General features: G+C 49.7%; 2 protein-coding genes across 3 annotated transcripts; both read left to right on the forward strand.

The window, feature by feature from the left end:
* The first annotated feature begins 926 nt into the window (after positions 1-926).
* PSME3 (proteasome activator subunit 3) lies at positions 927-9,323 on the forward strand. Of its 2 annotated transcripts, none has more exons than XM_032163731.2 (11): positions 927-1,244; positions 1,914-1,946; positions 2,067-2,129; positions 2,328-2,432; positions 5,205-5,253; positions 5,646-5,758; positions 6,294-6,362; positions 6,508-6,575; positions 6,676-6,730; positions 6,858-6,944; positions 9,089-9,323. In XM_032163731.2, the coding sequence occupies exons 1-11, from the start codon at positions 1,203-1,205 to the stop codon at positions 9,167-9,169; spliced, it is 765 nt and encodes a 254-aa protein (XP_032019622.1). In that variant the 5' UTR covers positions 927-1,202; the 3' UTR covers positions 9,170-9,323. The 2 variants fall into 2 exon arrangements, with proteins under 2 accessions (XP_032019622.1, XP_032019623.1); XM_032163732.2 differs by lacking the exon at positions 927-1,244 and adding an exon at positions 1,681-1,827.
* A 265-nt stretch (positions 9,324-9,588) lies between these two features.
* Positions 9,589-18,383, forward strand: AOC2 (amine oxidase copper containing 2). Its single transcript, XM_032163730.2, has 4 exons — positions 9,589-13,568; positions 16,758-17,043; positions 17,274-17,403; positions 17,755-18,383. The coding sequence occupies exons 1-4, from the start codon at positions 11,981-11,983 to the stop codon at positions 18,019-18,021; spliced, it is 2,271 nt and encodes a 756-aa protein (XP_032019621.1). The 5' UTR covers positions 9,589-11,980; the 3' UTR covers positions 18,022-18,383.
* The last annotated feature ends 88 nt before the right edge of the window (positions 18,384-18,471 follow it).

Below are 18,471 nucleotides of genomic sequence, written 5' to 3' on the forward strand. Positions count from 1 at the left end.
CAGCCACATGTGGCTACTGAGCACTGTACTGAAAATGTGGTGTTGCCTTATTGAGATGTGCAGTTAAGTGTAAAATACGCACTGGATTTTGAAGACTTGGTATGAGAAAGGAATGCATACGATCTCGATTTTTAAATGTTGATTACATGTTGAAATACTTGTATAAACTGGGTTAAATATACGACTAAAATTTTCACTTGTTTTACTTTTTAATTGTGGCTGCTAGAAGATTTCAACCTACATATGTGACTCACATATTTCTAGAATCTGACACAGTGCCCTGGTCCATTTTATTGAATGAAATATCCAATGTCGAGAGAGAGATCGAATGAATGGGTGCATGAAGAGGTGTAGTCTCAAGCTTCCACTAGGCAAATAGATACAGCACTGCCGTAGAAGTTAGGAGATCTGCGTTCTGGCTCAGGATGTACTGGGAACGCCTTGGACAAGCCCTACCCTACTCTGGGGATCAATTTGCCGATTAGGTAGTTGATCTTTGAGGTCTGGAAGCTTACGAGAATCAGTTGGCAGGGAAATGTACCAGGAAAGCTTGGTACAACGGCACTTGTCTTTTTCGCTCTAGCCTAAACACTTGAGCCTCGGCAAACGGGCAGAGGCAGCGGGAATCAAGGACTACACCCCCTAACCCAGTACCCGGGTCCCCGACTACCCCGAGCCTACGTCACTGGGGCGCGACGGCGTTGTCCCCGGGACTGCAGCGGCTGAGAAGGTCCCTTCGGTGAAGGCGAGTTCCGGGACAACAGAGAGGGTCGCACCGTTTCCGAGTCTCTCGGAGGCTCAATTCCCCACAGCGCACCATTCCCCACAGCTCTCCTTTTACTTCACCCCTACCCGACACTTGACCCCGGCAGTGTAAACCCAGCTGGGAGCGTCCAAAGCCGAGCCTCATCGCGGCTGCGCAGCGCACGTGCACAGCCTCGCAGGAGTCTCGGCGATTGGCTGTGACGCAGTTTCCGGCGTGAGCCGCGAAAGCCGGGAGGGCGAGCGAGAGAGCGACCAGGCAGCAGGCTGCCGGCGGGCGGGCGGACGGCACGGAGGGAGTGAGCGAGCGAGCAGTGAGTGAGCCAGCGAGGGCGGCCGGGTCCCGAGGGCAGCCGAGATTTCTCAGGTCCCTCCGGCCCCCTCCCTGGAGTCCACAGCGCCTCCGCTGTCCAGCGGATCGGACACGGCCCGGCCCGGCCATGGCCTCGTTGCTGAAGGTGGATCAGGAAGTGAAGCTCAAGGTAGCGGCGCCGGTCCGGCCTTTTTGCCCCTCGCTGTGATCCCCCAGCAGTCTGACCGGCTTCCTACTCCCCATGGCGTCTTTGTCTCCCTGGGGATACCAGCTCTGAGCTTCCGCTCGGCTCAGCCCAGCCCCCAACTCCCGGGGTCGGCTTCGCGGGAGAGGAAAATATAGGATGGCTTTCTGTACCGCGTCTGATGATGGAGAGTCCCGGGGAGACCTCCGCGGACACGTGTTGGACTCAGGGCTTTAAGCCAGTGACAGCTGGAAATCCCCCAGCCCAACAACGTCCCTGGACACTGCCCCTGCCCTTGGCGGCTGGCCTGCCTGGTATCATAGACCAGGTCTGGGTGGGGGTTGGCACGTTTGTGAGCTCACATCTTCCCTAACTACCTGTCTTTTGTCTGCTTATCAAATTCAGACAGCTTCAGACACAGGAGGGAGGGAGGGAAGGGAGAGGACAGAGGAGACAGGCAGGTGTCCTCAAAGCCCTGCTTTCTTCTCCTGAGATGGAAAAATGGATCCTCAAAAAAATAAAGTATTTGCAGTCTGGGGGCCTCTCAGCTTCTTATTACAGTTACAAGGTGAGGGAGACAGTTGGATTTGGGATTCTCCATCCTGCTCTTACCTCTGTCCGCAGGTACTGAATTGCTCTCTTTGTTAATTTTAGGTTGATTCTTTCAGGGAGCGGATCACAAGTGAGGTGAGTGAAATAAATAGAAAAATGATTGTTGGTTGAGAATTTCCCAAAGAGGAGATACCTATGGAGAGAGAGAGACCTTCCCACAGATATTAATTCAGCTGTATTTTCCCTCTTCCTTAGGCAGAAGACTTGGTGGCAAATTTTTTCCCAAAGAAGTTGTTAGAACTTGATAGTTTTCTGAAGGTGAGAGACCCTTTTCTTTCCTCAAATTCCCCGATTTTTTTGGCCCTGGTATTACTGTCAACTGGGACAACCTGTGTGTTGATTCTTCTTCTTTTTATTTTTTTAAACTGTAAAAGCACTTTCATTTCTTGCTCTTCGAATCAAATACTTCTTTGTTCAGCTTGAAAAGATTAATGTTTTGGGGTGGGTGTCTTTCAGGAACCAATCTTAAACATCCATGACCTAACTCAGATCCACTCTGACATGAATCTCCCAGTCCCTGACCCCATTCTTCTCACCAATAGCCATGATGGACTGGATGGTGTAAGTGTCCTATATTTATCTTTGTGTTCTTGAGCAGTAGGTCCTCTGTCCTCTGTTTCCTTGTCAGTTTAAGATGTACAGAGGGAACAGTGGGATTTGGATCTGGGAACTAGGACTCTGTTACAGACATGATGACTCTAGTATAGTTCTTTTATTTCTTATTTATTTATTTATTTATTTTTGAGAAAGGTGTCACTTTTTTTGCCCAAGCTGGAGTGTAGTGGTGTGAGCGCTGCTCACTGCAGCCTTGACCTCCCGAACTCAAGCGATCCTTCCTCCTCAGCCCTGCAGGTAGCTGGGATTACAGGAGTGCACCACCATGCCCAGCTGATTTTTGTAGAGACGGGGTTTCACCATGTTGCCCAGGCTGGTCTCAAACTCCTGAGCTCAAGTAATCTACCCGCCTCAGCCTCCCAAAGTGCTGGGATTACAGGTGTGAGTCACTGCACGGGACCTCCAGTATATTCCTTTTAGACCCTGAGTTTCATTTACGACGTGAAGAGAATGTGCTAATGCTACTGTCAGTGTTAGAGTGAGTTTCAAATAAAAGAGAACTAGCTTAGGCCAGGCGCGGTGGCTCACGCCTGTAATCCCAGCACTTTGGGAGGCCGAGGTGGACAGATCATGAGGTCAGGAGATCAAGACCATCCTGGCTAATGGTAAAACCCCGTCTCTACTGAAAATACGAAAAAATTAGTTGGGTGTGGTTGTGGGCCCCTGTAGTCCCAGCTCCTCGGGAGGCTGAGGCAGGAGAATGGCATGAACCTAGGAGGTGGAGCTTGCAGTGAGCTGAGATCGCGCCACTGCACTCCAGCCTGGGCTACAGAGCGAGACTCTGTCTCAAAAAAAAAAAAAAGAGAACTAGCTTCATCAGGTTACCTGGTTTTTCTCATGGCTCTGAACAAGACTTATATTTGTTTCCATGTCTTAAGTAGTGTTATGGGATATGAAGTTCTCGCCATGTAACTGCAATCGCTGTCTTTGCTGTGCATCTCTAACACCTGGTCCTTATCAGTCATGTGTCCACATGCTACTATAACACTGATGATACTGTATTGTTGTCTGTAGTACTGCCTCATTGATAGAACTTGTACGTCTGGAAGGCAGGAACTATCTTTTTTTGTTTGTTTGTTTTGAGACAGAGTCTCACTGTTGCCTAGGCTGGGTGCAGTGGCACGAACTCAGCTTAGGGTAACCTCCGCCTCCCGGGTTCAAGTGATTCTCCCACCTCAGCCTCCCACGTAGCTGAGATTACAGGTGCATGCCACCACACCCAGCCAATTTTTTTATTTTTAGTGGAGACAGGGTTTCACCATGTTGTCCAGACTGGTCTTGAACTGCTGACCTCAGGTGATCCGCCCGCCTCAGCCTCCCAAAGTGCTGGGATTACAGGCATGAGCCACCGCACTCGGCCGGCAGGAGCTATCTTAATCTTTGTATTCCCAGCACCTAGTGTTGATCTTGGTCCCTAGCAATTGCTGAATACATGTTCGTTGACTGAATAATGTGTTCCTTTGTGGAACCAGCAGATTTGTACGTATTTCTTTAATTATCTTCCCTGCTTTGATGGGTTCTTTTTTCCTATTCTTTATAATACTTAATGTATTGCGTTTCTGGAAAGTTGGTCATCCAAACTAGAGCGTAATTTGCTTTGTGGTAAGAACCTTTTCTTTCTTTTTCTGAGGGGGGACACAGTCTCACTCTGTCACCCAGGTTGGAGTGCAGTGGCTCAATCTCAGCTCACTGCAACCTCAAACTCCTGGGCTCAAGTGATCCTCCTACCTCAGCCTCCCAGGTAGCTGGGACTACAGGCACATGTGCCATCATGTTCAGCTAGTTGTTGTATTTTTTGTGGAGATGGGGTTTCCCTATGTTGCCCAGGCTGGTCTCGAGCTCCTGAGCTCAAGCGATCTGCGTGCCTTGGCCTCCCAAAGTGCTGGGATTACAGGCGTGAGCCATGGCGCCCAGGCCAAGAATCTTTTCTTTCTTTCTTTTTTTTTTTTTGAGATGGAGTTTCGCTCTTGTCACGTAGGCTGGAGTGCAATGGCACAATCTCGGCTCACTGCAACCTCTACCTCCCAGGTTCAAGCAATTCTCCTGCCTTGGCCTCCCGAGTAGCTGGGATTACAGGTGCCTGCCACCCCGCCCGACTAATTTTTTGTTTTTTCGTTTTTGTTTTTTTTTTTTTTTTTTGAGACGGAGTCTTGCTCTGTTGTCCAGGCTGAAGTGCAGTGGTGCGATCTCGGCTTACTGCAACCTCCGCTTCCCGGGTTCAAGCAGTTCTCTACCTCAGCCTCCCAAGTAGCTGGGATTGTAGGTGCTTGCCACCACGCCCAGCTAATTTTTGTATTTTTAGTAGAGATGAGGTTTCACTATCTTGGCCAGGCTGGTCTTGAACTCCAGACCTTGTGATCCACCTACCTCAGCCTCCCAAAGTGCTGAGATTACAGGCACGAACCACCGCGCCTGGCTAACTTTTTGTATTTTTAGTAGAGATGGGGTTTCACCATGTTGGCTGGGCTGGTCTCGAACTTCTGATCTCAGGTGATCCATCCACCTCGGCCCCCCAAATTGCTGGGATTACAGGCATGAGCCACCGCGCCCCGCCTCTAAGAATCTTTCTTAAAGCTTTATATGTACTTAGGAAATTGTGCAGAAATTAATAACCCAAGCTATGAGGCTGAGGAAGGGATTAAACTTGTTTGAAGGGTATCTTGCGATGGAGATGTGGGTGTCAAAAGCAGGCTCATCCCTGCCTCTTTGTATCCTTAGCCCACTTATAAGAAGCGAAGGTTGGATGAGTGTGAAGAAGCCTTCCAAGGTAAGAGGCACCCTTACCTCACCTCCCCTCACCCCACCCCTGACTTGCAACCCTGAGAAGCAGGATGGATCTAGTGTTCTCCTGACCAGGAGGAAAGATCTGATCTTACTCCCCAGAGGTAGCATTCCCAACTCCTCCAAACGTGCTTGTTATTTAGTGCTCTAAACCTGGTTTTCCAATAAACAGAGGGTTTAAGACTTTTGTCATGTTTTAGATGCTCATCTGTTCTTTTGTTCCATACATTCTCGTTGATTCTAATAGTGGTGTCATGGTAGGATTATGACAAAGGCAGAGATCATAGCATCTGATAAGTATAGGGAAAATGAGAGAGAGGCAGGGGATGCTGTGTTCTTCCCTCTTCCCTGATCATTTGACCTTCACATCTCTGCCAGGAACCAAGGTGTTTGTGATGCCCAATGGGATGCTGAAAAGCAACCAGCAGCTGGTGGACATTATTGAGAAAGTGAAACCTGAGATCCGGCTGTTGATTGAGAAATGTAACACGGTGAGGCACAGGCTGGTGACCTATGGGCCGTACTTGCCGGCCCCAAGTACCCCACCTGAAGTGCAAAAAACAGTGGATGTACGGGTGGTATGGGAATTGGCAGACTAGGTTTTTTTGTGTTTTTTTTTTTGAGATGGGGTCTCACTCTGTCACCCAGGTTGGAGTGCAGTGGCGCCATCTCGGCTCACTGCAACCTCTGCCTCCTGGGTTCAAGCGATTCTCCTGCCTCAGCCTCCTGAGTAGCTGGGATTACAGGTGCCTGCCAACACACCCAGCTACTTTTTGTATTTTTAGTAGAGACGGGGTTTCACCATTTTGGCCATGGTTAGCCAGGCTGGTCTTGAACTCCTGACCTCAGGTGATCCACCCTCTTTGGGCTCCCAAATTGCTGGGATTACCGGCATGAGCCACCACGCCTGGCCAGACTAGGTATTTTGACTTCTGTGTTCCTGGCATCTGGCTCCAACCGTCTGAATTGTGTACTTCATGGCTTCAGCCTTCAGGCAAAGGTCCTCATATATGTTTTGACCTCCAGGTCAAAATGTGGGTACAGCTCCTGATTCCCAGGATAGAAGATGGAAACAACTTTGGGGTGTCCATTCAGGTAATGTACTTGAATTACAAACTGGGAAGAGCAGCTTGGGAGATACTCTCATCTCCCTTGTGTTACCTTTTTTTCCTTTTTCTTTGGGGCTGCTGTGGATGACATGGAAGTGGCTTTTGATGCACCTGTTGTTTGTTTGTTTTAGGAGGAAACAGTTGCAGAGCTAAGAACTGTTGAGAGTGAAGCTGCATCTTATCTGGACCAGATTTCTAGGTAGGGCTGCTTGGGCTTGGCCGAGGCATTTGGGGGCTGATGAGGTGCTGGGCGCCATCAGGGGTCTCCTGCAGCTTCCTCCTCTTCTCTCTCCTTCCAGATATTATATTACAAGAGCCAAATTGGTTTCTAAAATAGCTAAATATCCCCATGTGGTAAGTAAGGGGTTTGTGGCCTGAGGGTGGAGGTGGCAGGATAGTGAAGAGTGACTGTTACTGGGAAGGAGCTGTCTGGGAACAATTGGGCTTTGGGGACTAGCTTTTTCCTCTACCCTCCTTGCAGGAGGACTATCGCCGCACCGTGACAGAGATTGATGAGAAAGAATATATCAGCCTTCGGCTCATCATATCAGAGCTGAGGAATCAATATGTGAGTAACCTCAGTCCTTGTCCATAGTTGCTGTGGCTTCTCTTAGTTCTGTTGAGAGTATTCTTGAAATTCTCTGAAGGGCTGAGATGAAGGTCTGAGGTAAAATGAATAGACCAAATTCTATGCATCACCTGAGTGTTGAGAACCATGAAGTCATCTAGCTGGGTATCTCTCTTCTTTCTACCTGAGTGGAGGGGTGTGCAGTACAATATGGTTAAGATATAGGTGTCAGAGTCAGACAGACGTAGGTTTGCAACCAGGCTCTACCTGTATTGTATGACCTCGAGCAAACTGTTCAAGCTCAAACTTCAATTTCTTCTTTAAAATGGGACTGGGCTGGGTGCAGTGGCTAACGCCTGTAATCCCACCGCTTTGGGAGGCCAAGCCGGGTGGATCACCTGAGGTCAGGAATTCGAGACCAGCCTGACCAATATGGTGAAACCTTGTCTCTACTAAAAATGCAAAATTAGCCGGGCCTGGTGGTGCATGGCTGTAATCCCAGCTACTTGGGAGGTTGAGGCAGGAGAATCACTTGAACCCGGGAGGTGGAGGTTGCGGTGAGCCAAGATTGCTCCATTGCACTCCAGCCTGGGCAACAAGAGCGAAACTCCGTCTCAAAAAAGAATAAAAATAGGCCAGGTGTGGTGGCTCACACCTGTAATCCCAGCACTTTGGGAGGCCAAGGTGGGCGGATCACTTGAGGTCAGGAGTTCGAGACCAGCCTTACCAACATGGAAAAACCCCGCCTTTACTAAAAATACAAAAAAAATTTATCCGGGCGTGGTGGCACATGCCTTTAATCCTAGCTACTCAGGAGGCTGAGGCAGGAGAATTGCTTGAACCCGGGAGGCGGAGGTTGCAGTGAGCCGAGATAGGGCCACTGGACTCCAGCCTGGGCAACAAGAGCAAAACTCTGCCTCAAATAAAAATGAAAAAATAAAATGGGACTGAAAAGGCTGGGTGTGGTGGATCACACCTGTAATGCCAGCACTGTGGGAGGCTGAGGCAGGTGGATCACATGAGGTCAGGAGTTTGAGACCAGCCTGGCCAACATGGTGAAACCCCATCTCTACTGAAAATACAAAAAATTAGCTGGGCATCGTTGGTGGACTCCTGTAATCCCACTTAATCGGGAGGCTGAGGCAGGAGAATCGCTTGAACCCAAGAGGCGGAGGTTGCAGCGAGCCGAGATCGTGCCACTGTACTCCAGCATGGGCAACAAGAGCAAAACTTCGTCTCAAAAAAAAAAAAAAACAAAACTGAAGAGTGAAGAGTACCTACTGCATAAAATTCATTCGCTTTTTAAAAATAACAGATAACACATTGAAGGACCTGGTACAATTCTTACTATGTTAAGTGCACAATACATGTTAGTTGTTATTACACACTTGGGGCCTTGGAAATACCCATTTATACCCAGTTGAAGTATAAGAGAGACGGTGCTGCCACCCTGAATGCAGGCTCAAGTGAGATTAAAATTACAGTAAGTTGGCCAGGCGCGGTGGCTCACGCCTGTAATCCCAGCGCTTTGGGAGGCCGAGGCGGGCGGATCACGAGGTCAGGAGATCGAGACCATCCTGGCTAACACGGTGAAACCCTGTCTGTACTAAAAATACAAAAAATTAGCCAGGCTTGGTGGCGGGCGCCTGTAGTCCCAGCTACTTGGTTGGCTGAGGCAGGAGAATGGCATGAACCCGGGAGGCAGAGGTTACAGTGAGCCGAGATCGCGCCACTGCACTCCAGCCTGAGTGACAGAGCAAGACCCTGTCTCAAAAAAAAAAAAAAAAAAAAAATATATATATATATATAGTAAGTCATCACTTAATGTTGTCCATAGGTTCTTAGAAACTGTGACTTTAAAAATGATGTATATCAAAACCAAGTTTATTTTCATTAACATTGTAACAAAATGACATCGAACAAAATGACGTTATTTGAAACCAGGTTGAGGACCTTCTGTACTTGATTTGCTTACCTGCCGTACTTTGATTTGCTTCAAGTCGCAGTTGCCAAGAACCTATTGGTGACATTAAGGACTTACTGTATGCAGATGATTGCTTGGGGATTTGTGGAGGGGTCTCTCATTTTCTTGATGAGGTAAGGTTTGTACAGATATGTGATTCCCCTGATCCCTCTTCTCCCAGGTCACTCTACATGACATGATCCTGAAAAATATCGAGAAGATCAAACGGCCCCGGAGCAGCAATGCAGAGACTCTGTACTGAGGCCAGGGCCAGAGCCAGGGGACTCTGTGAGTCTGGCTCAAGACCGACATTGCCTTGGTTTGTTACATGACTATCGTGATGGGGAAACTGGCTGGAAATAGTAATCACACCTCTCTGTTTTTAGTTAGAGTCTAATGAAACTCTCATCTAGTTCTGTGATGTGTTTACCTCTTTTTTCAGGCCTCAGGAACTCTTCTATTTCCTTCCCTAATACCCCACACCCAACCTGTCGTAATTTCTGGAGAACTCCAGGTTTGTGTGTGCAGGATGTTGGCACAAAAATACTTGTGTTTTCACTCTTTTCCTCTCTCCCTCCTGTGTCTTGCGCTTTATGTTTTCTTCCTTTTGATAATTAGTTGGTTAAAAGCTGAGGGAACCGGAAGGAAAGTGCTAGGTATTTTTTAGGAACTAGTGCGGCAGGGGGACAAACTTCTCTTCCTCACATGAGGTTACTGTTTCTTTCCTCTGCGGAGCATTGGATCCTCCCACAGTTGCCCTGGTGATGAATTAGGGCTTCACATCTGTGTACATCCCACCTTGAATCTTGATCGTGACAAGAAACACCTCAGGCCTTCAGTCAATTCCAAAGCTCCTTCAGATGTTTTTATAATGGGCGTTTTTACATGCATGTATGTGTATGCATGTATACACCCATACAGACATGCACACACACACTCCTACTACTCCTACTCCATTAGCTAACATATCCTCCCTCTCCACGATCCCTGTCACATACCTTTCAGGAGGTGATGGTTGTCTTAGTTGTCATCTACCCAGACAAACGTCCTGGGCCCGTCCTCCCTCCTGATACTGTAGCTTTTTGGTACCCAGGGTGAGTTGGTGGGGAACAGAGAGATGAGAAGCAGAGGGCTTGGGGAAAGCCTGTTCCTCTCTGACTCAGCCGTTTTTGGCATTATTGCAAAAGCTTGACTCCTGGTTGCCTTTTCCCAGCCAGTTTTCAGTTGGGGTGAAGGTGTCTGTAAGTGTGAGGTCCGGATGCTGCTCATGCTGGGCTTTCCTTTTGGGAACTATTTCTCTTATTTATAGTGTCGGGCTTCCGGGGAAAGCAATCATTGGTTTGTATGTGTATGTGCACACACACATGCATATACACGTTTGTGTATGTGGAAACGCGCTGGGCAAGTGAAATCTATAGAAGAGTTGCCTCTTGTCTCTCGAATCTTCCAGAGATATCACTTAATTGTTAACAGCTTTTGTGTTAATCCCCTTCAGCCCCCAGCTCTTTTATTCTACCATGGCTGGAGAGTTGATACCTGCAGTCAGCCTGCCAGTGACTCTTAGTGTCTGTTTCTGACTTATTCTTCCTGTCTCTGTCTTCCAACCCCCAATAATATTTCCACCAGGGATGCATCATTTTTACTCCCAGTATTCTGTAGAGAAGGAGTCAGGATGCTGTCTTCCCACGAATAGTACTCAGTAACAAACCAATTGCATTTTAGTTGGGCAGTGCTCCCACCCACCCTCCAGATCCCTTCCAGTTAAAACCCTTCCCCCTTCCCTCCATGTGTTTCTCAGTTTCCCGTTTTGTTTGTTGGATTGTTCCACTGCCCCTCCTCCTCACCCTATCACCCTTGGATCGTAATGTAAAATTCTTTTACCATGTCAAGAAATTATTAAAAATACAGGTACTTTGACCTCTTTCTAAAGCCGCAGACCCTGGTGCAATGCTCTGGTGGCTAGGGACGTACTCGTGTGCACGCTTGGACACCCACCTCCATGGACACCTAGCCACCCTGTTGTGTGTCCTTATGCCAGTTGAGCTGAATCTTTTCCCCAGTATAGTGGAAAGACTGAGGCTTCTGCCTACTGAGCAAGGGTGGGTGCTTCATTTGTGTTCAGTCTGAATTACGGGAAAGTTAGCTCTTCCCAGACCTAAGCTGCCTTCTCTCCCTACTTTCAGAAGATCCTAGTTCCTTCCTTCCCGAGTGATACCCATGAACTGCCAGTAGAGGTTGCTATCGTTCCATGTGTAAGGAATGAACTGGTTCAAGGCATGTCCTACCCAGTCATTTTCTTTACCTTATACTAATTCTCCCTGAATAATGTCTTCAGTTTCTTGAGGAGACTCCTAGTTTTGGTTTTCAAATTACTTGGAGGGCTGCCTAGGAATCTGTCTCCCTCTGAAATAAAGTTTCCTCACCTTCCACCTTGCAAGTAGCCTTCTGGTTTCCAGTGATCCCCTCGTTGTCTCTGTAAAAAGAGTTTAAGGTCTTGAACAATGGGGGACCAGCTGCCCTGTTCTCTTTCAGAGATGACTACCAAAAGCTAGAGGTTTGTGAGTGCCTCCCCTGTGCCAGGCTGTTAAGTACCTAATGTGCATGATCACATTTAATCTTCAGGAATCTATAGGATAGTTGTATCTATTTGTTACAGTTGAGGACACTGAGATTCAGGATAAGTATTTCCGCTAAGGTTACATTCCGCTAAGGCATCCGAGGTTTGTACTCTTCCTGAGACCCATTCCGGGTGGAAACTGGAGGTTAGCATCGTTAACCCAGATTCCCTTTCATCTGGTCTAAATGATGGAAATCAGTAGTTGGTACTGACTGCTACCAGTGGGAGTTCAGGGGCAAGGAAGAGGCTATGCATGTGGAAGCAGTGCCCAGGGCCAAACCACAGGACAGAAAATTGGAACAGAATTACATAAATCAAGGTCAGAAATTCCTGCCCAACCCATGGGGTGGAGTTTTCTCCATTCCTATCCATCCTAGTGAATATAAACCCCGACTTGATGTCAGTAACTGGAAGGAGCAGCTGTTAGAACTCTGATTTCAGCTCTCAGCATCCACCATGCATCTCAAGATAGTCCTGGCGTTCCTGGCACTGTCCCTCATTACCATCTTTGCCCTGGCCTATGTTTTGCTGACCAGCCCAGGTGGTTCCAGCCAGCCTCCCCACTGCCCCTCTGTATCCCATAGGGCCCAGCCCTGGCCACACCCTGGCCAGAGCCAGCTGTTTGCAGACCTGAGCCGAGAGGAGCTGACAGCTGTGATGCGCTTTCTGACCCAGCGGCTGGGGCCAGGGCTGGTGGATGCAGCCCAGGCTCAGCCCTCGGACAACTGCATCTTCTCAGTGGAGCTGCAGCTGCCCCCCAAGGCTGCAGCCCTGGCCCACCTGGACATGGGGAGCCCCCCACCTGCCCGGGAGGCACTGGCCATCGTCCTCTTTGGTGGACAACCCCAGCCCAATGTGAGTGAGCTGGTGGTGGGGCCGCTGCCTCACCCCTCCTACATGCGGGATGTGACTGTGGAGCGTCACGGCGGGCCCCTGCCCTATCACCGTCGCCCGGTGCTGAGAGCTGAGTTTACGCAGATGTGGAGGCATCTGAAAGAGGTGGAGCTACCCAAGGCACCCATCTTCCTGGCGTCCACCTTCAACTACAATGGCTCTACCCTGGCAGCTGTGCATGCCACCCCTCGGGGCTTGCGCTCGGGGGACCGAGCTACCTGGATGGCCCTCTACCATAACATCTCAGGGGTTGGTCTTTTCCTTCACCCCGTGGGGCTGGAACTACTACTGGACCACAGGGCCCTGGACCCTGCCCACTGGACTGTCCAGCGGGTCTTCTACCTTGGGCACTACTATGCAGACTTGGGCCAGTTGGAACGGGAGTTTAAGTCTGGCCGGTTGGAAGTGGTTAGAGTCCCTCTACCCCCACCAAATGGAGCTTCATCCCTGAGATCTCGGAACTCTCCGGGTCCTCTTCCCCCTCTTCAGTTCTCGCCCCAGGGTTCCCGCTACAGTGTGCAAGGAAACCTGGTGGTATCCTCCCTCTGGTCATTTACCTTTGGCCATGGGGTGTTCAGCGGCCTGAGGATTTTTGATGTTCGGTTCCAGGGTGAGCGAGTAGCCTATGAAGTCAGTGTCCAGGAGTGTGTGTCTATCTATGGTGCCGATTCACCCAAGACGATGCTGACTCGCTATTTGGATAGCAGCTTTGGACTCGGCCGTAACAGCCGAGGCTTGGTGCGGGGAGTGGACTGCCCGTATCAAGCCACGATGGTGGACATCCATATATTAGTGGGCAAAGGGGCAGTCCAGCTGCTTCCAGGGGCTGTGTGTGTATTTGAGGAAGCCCAGGGACTGCCCCTTCGAAGGCACCACAATTACCTTCAAAATCATTTCTATGGTGGTTTGGCCAGCTCAGCCCTTGTGGTCAGGTCTGTGTCATCTGTGGGCAACTATGACTACATTTGGGACTTTGTGTTGTACCCAAATGGGGCACTTGAAGGGCGGGTCCATGCCACGGGTTATATCAACACAGCTTTCCTGAAAGGGGGAGAGGAGGGCCTCCTCTTTGGGAACCGTGTGGGGGAACGAGTGCTGGGAACGGTGCACACACATGCCTTCCACTTCAAGCTGGACCTGGATGTGGCAGGTGAGTGCTGAGGGGATGAGGATGGAGACTTGGGGGCGGGGTCAGGTGGGGTGAAGGGAAGGGAAGGGAATCTCCCAGGTCAAGCTGAAATAACAAGTGGCAAGAGCGGGGTGTTCCAGCCGGGCGCGGTGGCTCAAGCCTGTAATCCCAGCACTTTGGGAGGCTGAGGCGGGCGGATCACGAGGTCAGGAGATCGAGACCATCCTGGCTAACACGGTGAAACCCTGTCTCTACTAAAAACACAAAAAATTAGCCGGGCGTGTTGGCGGGCGCCTGTATTCCCAGCTACTCGGGAGGCTGAGGCAGGAGAATGGCGTGAACCCAGGAGGTGGAGGTCGCGGTGAGCCGAGATCGCGCCACTGCACTCCAGCCTGGGGGACAAAGAAAGACTCCGTCTCAAAAAAAAAAAAAAAAAAAAAGAGCGGGGTGTTCCAACACCACAGCTGTAGTGGCAACAGGGCAGGGACTGTTTGAGCATATTCAGTACAGCCAGTCTGCTACTGGGCTACTGGGAATCTGGTAAAAGGTGAAAAGGGTTCCCCCTCCCAGCCCCTTTGACTTGCTGTGATTGTGAAACTAGTTTAAATGTAATGGCTGGGCATGATTGCCTTAGCCTCAAGTGACACTGGGTGGGTGAACTGGCCCAATGGGGCTAGAGTTGGAGCACTTTGCTTCTTCCTAATTCTAAGGGTCAGTGGGGGTGGGGAGGGCAGGGTCCTGAGCTGAGGTCGGAAGCAGTCTGTCCAGAGTCTTCAGGGTGGGGGTGGACCTGGGGCTTAGGAAGGAGAGGGTAGCAAAGCTGGGGTTGCTCCCCAGGATAGGGCCACTCCTCGTCGGGAGGGCCATCCCATTCTTGTCATCACAGTTGACTCATGGCACACAGTCAGCTTGCTGCAAGTATGGAAAGAGATTTCTCAAGCACAAAGGGCTCAAAGCATACTGAGGACTTGCTGTTCCTGACAGATTTTGTCAAGGACAGAAAGGAACTTACAGACTCACAGACTTTTAGATCCACAAAGAAAATGAGAAGAAACTCACCAGACCCTCTCCATTTTAAGGGAAACTAAGGAGGGTGGTGGGAGATGGGACAGGTAATGACTGCCCGAGTATAATGCAATGTAAACTAGTATTTCTTTTGAAAATGTTTTCTTATCCACAAGTCTAAAGACATGGCACGTGCGTGCCTGCGTGTGTCTGTGTGCACACACTTGCACTTGTGTTCGCAGTGGCGTGGAGGGTAGGGAGGACTAATAGCGTGATTGAAATGATCATATTAACTAGATTACTCTTTGACATACTTGGATTTTGACTTGTCTTCTGATTGGAGGTTTTTCTTCAGCATCTTTGGCATTAAAGAGGCTTGTTTTGGGAAGTAACATTTATTGGATCCCTAGCGTGTGCAGCATGGGCTGCCGCTGTGGGCCAGAGAGGCTGTGTCAGGCACCAGCGCACAGGATGGCTGCAGAGGCACCAGCTTCAGCGCAGTGCCTCCTGTGCCAGGTGCCTTCATATAGGTCTCGTTGAAAGGAACTAACAGTCCAGACCTGCAGAAAGTGTATGACCAAGTGCTGAGTTAGGCGATGCAGGTTATGGATGCTGTAGAATTCCAAGGAACTCCCAGACAAAGGTATGAATGTGCTCGCTTCTGAAAAAGACTGACAGTACTTCCCACCTTGCTGAGATCAAAAGTGAAGTCTCAGAGCTGGGAGGAGTATGCAGGGGACCATGGGAAGGGAGGGATTGGGTTTTCGTTTCTTTTTTTGAGGCAGCTTCTCACTCTCACCCAGGCTGGAGTGCAGTGGTGCAATCACAGGTTACTGCAGCCCTGACCTCCTGGGCTCAAGCAATCCTCCTGCCTCAGCCTCCTGAGTAGCTGGTATGACAGGCACACACTACCACGCCCAGATTTTTTTTTTTTTTTTTTTTTTTTTGAGACAGAGTCTCACTCTGTTAGCCAGGCTGGAGTGTAGTGGTGCAATCTCAGTTCACCGCAACCTCCACCTCCCAGGTTCAAGCGATTCTTGTGTCTCAGCCTCCAGAGTAGCACACCACCACACCTGGCTAATTTTTATTTTTGTATTATTTATTTATTTAAGTAGAGATGGGGTTTCACCATGTTGGCCAGGCTCATCCTGAACTCCCGGTCTCAAGTGATCCACTCGCCTTGGCTTCCCAAATTGCTGTGAGCTACCATGTCCGGCCTTTTTTTTTTTTTTTTTTTTTAAAGAGGCAGTGTTTCATTCTATTACCCCAGCTGATGTCCAGCACCTGGACTCAAGGGATCTGCACCATCCTGCGACCAGCTTCCTGAGTTGCAAGCCGCCACACCCGGCTTGGGAGTCAGTTTTTCAGCTAGCTTCTCCAAGACAAATACCATTATCCCTTTCGTAGTTAAAAGAATGTCACTAGTCAGCTGCATGTGCTTTTCTGTTTATTGGGCACAGTCATAGAACAGCTTTAAGTATGCCCAGTGTAGGGATTCAGAAAGTGAATCAGAGAAGCAAATTGATCCAGGGACTGTTTGGTAGTCCAGTGCTAATAGAACTTTCTGCAGTGATAGAAATATTCTGTATTTGTGCTGTGGCTCTAAACAGTAGTCACTAGCCATGTATGGCAATTGGGCACTTTAAATGTGGCTAGTGTGACAGAGGAACTGAATATATATATATTTTTTAGACAGGGTCTTGCTCTGTTGTCCAGGCTGGAGTGCAGTGGTGTGATCTCAGCTCACTGCAGCCACAACCTACTGGGCTCAAGCAATCCTCCCACCCCAGCTTCCGAAGTAGCTGGGACCACAGGCATGTGCCACCATGCCTGGCTGATTTTTTTATTGTTTGTAGAGTCAGGGTTTCACCACGTTGCACAGGCTGGTCTCAAACTCCTGGCTCACATGATCCACCCGCCTCAGCCTCCCAAAGTGCTGGGATTGCAGGTGTGAGCCACCTCAGCTGGCCCTAAATTTTAATTTTCGTAGCCACGTGTGGCTAGTGGTTACCCTATTGGATAGGGCAAGTTGGAAGAAGATAGGAGCTTGCGCTTGCCCAGACCTCCTGGCTCCCAGCACAGTGTGCTCTGATGCTCTCTCTGCCTTTTGTCACACCAGTACAGTGGACATCATGGGGAAGACAGGGACCTGGCCCAGAGACCTTACCTGGTGTGGAACTCATCTCCCTTCCCTCCCCCTGGCAGGGCTGAAAAACTGGGTGGTAGCTGAAGACGTGGTGTTTAAACCTGTGGCCGCCCCCTGGAACCCGGAGCACTGGCTACAGCGCCCACAGCTGACTCGGCAGGTCCTGGGAAAGGAGGACCTGACAGCTTTTTTCTTGGGAAGCCCCCTACCCCGCTACCTCTATCTGGCTAGCAACCAGACTAATGCCTGGGGTCACCAGCGCGGGTACCGAATCCAGATCCACAGCCCCCTTGGCATACACATACCCCTGGAGAGTGACATGGAGAGGGCTCTCAGCTGGGGGAGGTGAGGAGGGCCCTGACCTGGGTGGAAGGAAAGGACAGCCCCTCCCCCGCCCCAGTCCTTGGAGACAAACTCCCAGCCCACGGCTACCATTCATCCCTGTACCTTCCCTCAAACCCAAGTTAGATACACGGTGGGAAATGGTCTCACACAGAATCGGATCTAAGGGACTCCTGGGCCAGTAAAGGCACTTGACATTTTTCCAAAACCACCTTCTTATGATTCCTGGCCAGATACCAGCTTGTGGTGACCCAGAGAAAGGAGGAGGAGTCACAGAGCAGTAGCATCTATCACCAGAATGACATCTGGACACCCACAGTTACCTTTGCTGACTTCATCAACAATGAAACCCTCTTAGGAGAGGTTGGTTGCCCTAGGGACATAGGAAAGGGACACCTGTGGGCATGGCATCTTGGCTGCCCAGCCTCTGGCCAGAGGTTAGAGGGAATGGCTGATTTCCAGTTCGCAGATTCAGAGGCCATGGAGTTTTCTGATGACCAACACAGGTCATTCCTCCTGGGGTGAGATTAGCTCTGGGACACTGGCTCCCCCCTCTCCCCGCACAGCTGCTTACATGGATTGCTCCACGTGTTGTATGGGCATGAGGCTGGGCAGAGTGGAAGCCGGGCTGAGACTGGAGGCTGGGATTGTGGCTGAAGGGTGGTTCTTTGGGTCTTGCTTCCATAGTCCTCCAGCTCCTCCCTCTTCCTGCAGGATCTGGTGGCTTGGGTCACAGCCAGCTTCCTGCACATTCCCCATGCCGAGGACATCCCCAACACAGTGACTCTGGGGAACAGAGTTGGCTTCTTGCTCCGACCCTATAACTTCTTTGATGAGGACCCCTCCATCTTCTCCCCTGGCAGTGTCTACTTTGAGAAGGGCCAGGATGCTGGGCTCTGCAGCATCAATCCTGTGGCCTGCCTCCCTGACCTGGCAGCCTGTGTCCCGGACTTACCCCCTTTCTCTTACCAAGGCTTCTAGTCCTGAGGGTGTGGCGGGGGGCGTGGTTAGGCACATGTACTTTTCCCTATTTCTACTTTCTGTTCTCTGTGTTTTTATCACACCTGCTCCCCAGATTCCCACCCCTTCAATGTTCCTCTCACACGAAACCCCCATCAGTGCCTTTGGTTAATTCTTACTTCCTGTTCATCTCTAAAATGTTAAATTATAAAAATGATTTTAAAATACTGAAAGAAAAATACCACAAATCCTACTACTCAGAAATCGGTGGTGTTCACATTACATCAGACATCTCTTTATGCATGTGCATTCAAAAGGAAGAGTAGGTAGAATTTTGTAAAACAGATGTTATATGTAATTTATAATAAAAAGTATTAGAGGAATTTTACTTGAATTTATTGTTTGACCTTTTAAGTATCTAGAGTCCCCTGGAGAATACTAAAGACTCTGGCCAGGGAAATTAGCGCAGGG

This window comes from Hylobates moloch, unplaced genomic scaffold, assembly GCF_009828535.3.
Source record: "Hylobates moloch isolate HMO894 unplaced genomic scaffold, HMol_V3 SCAFFOLD_10, whole genome shotgun sequence".
NCBI classification, from domain to species: Eukaryota; Metazoa; Chordata; class Mammalia; order Primates; family Hylobatidae; genus Hylobates; species Hylobates moloch.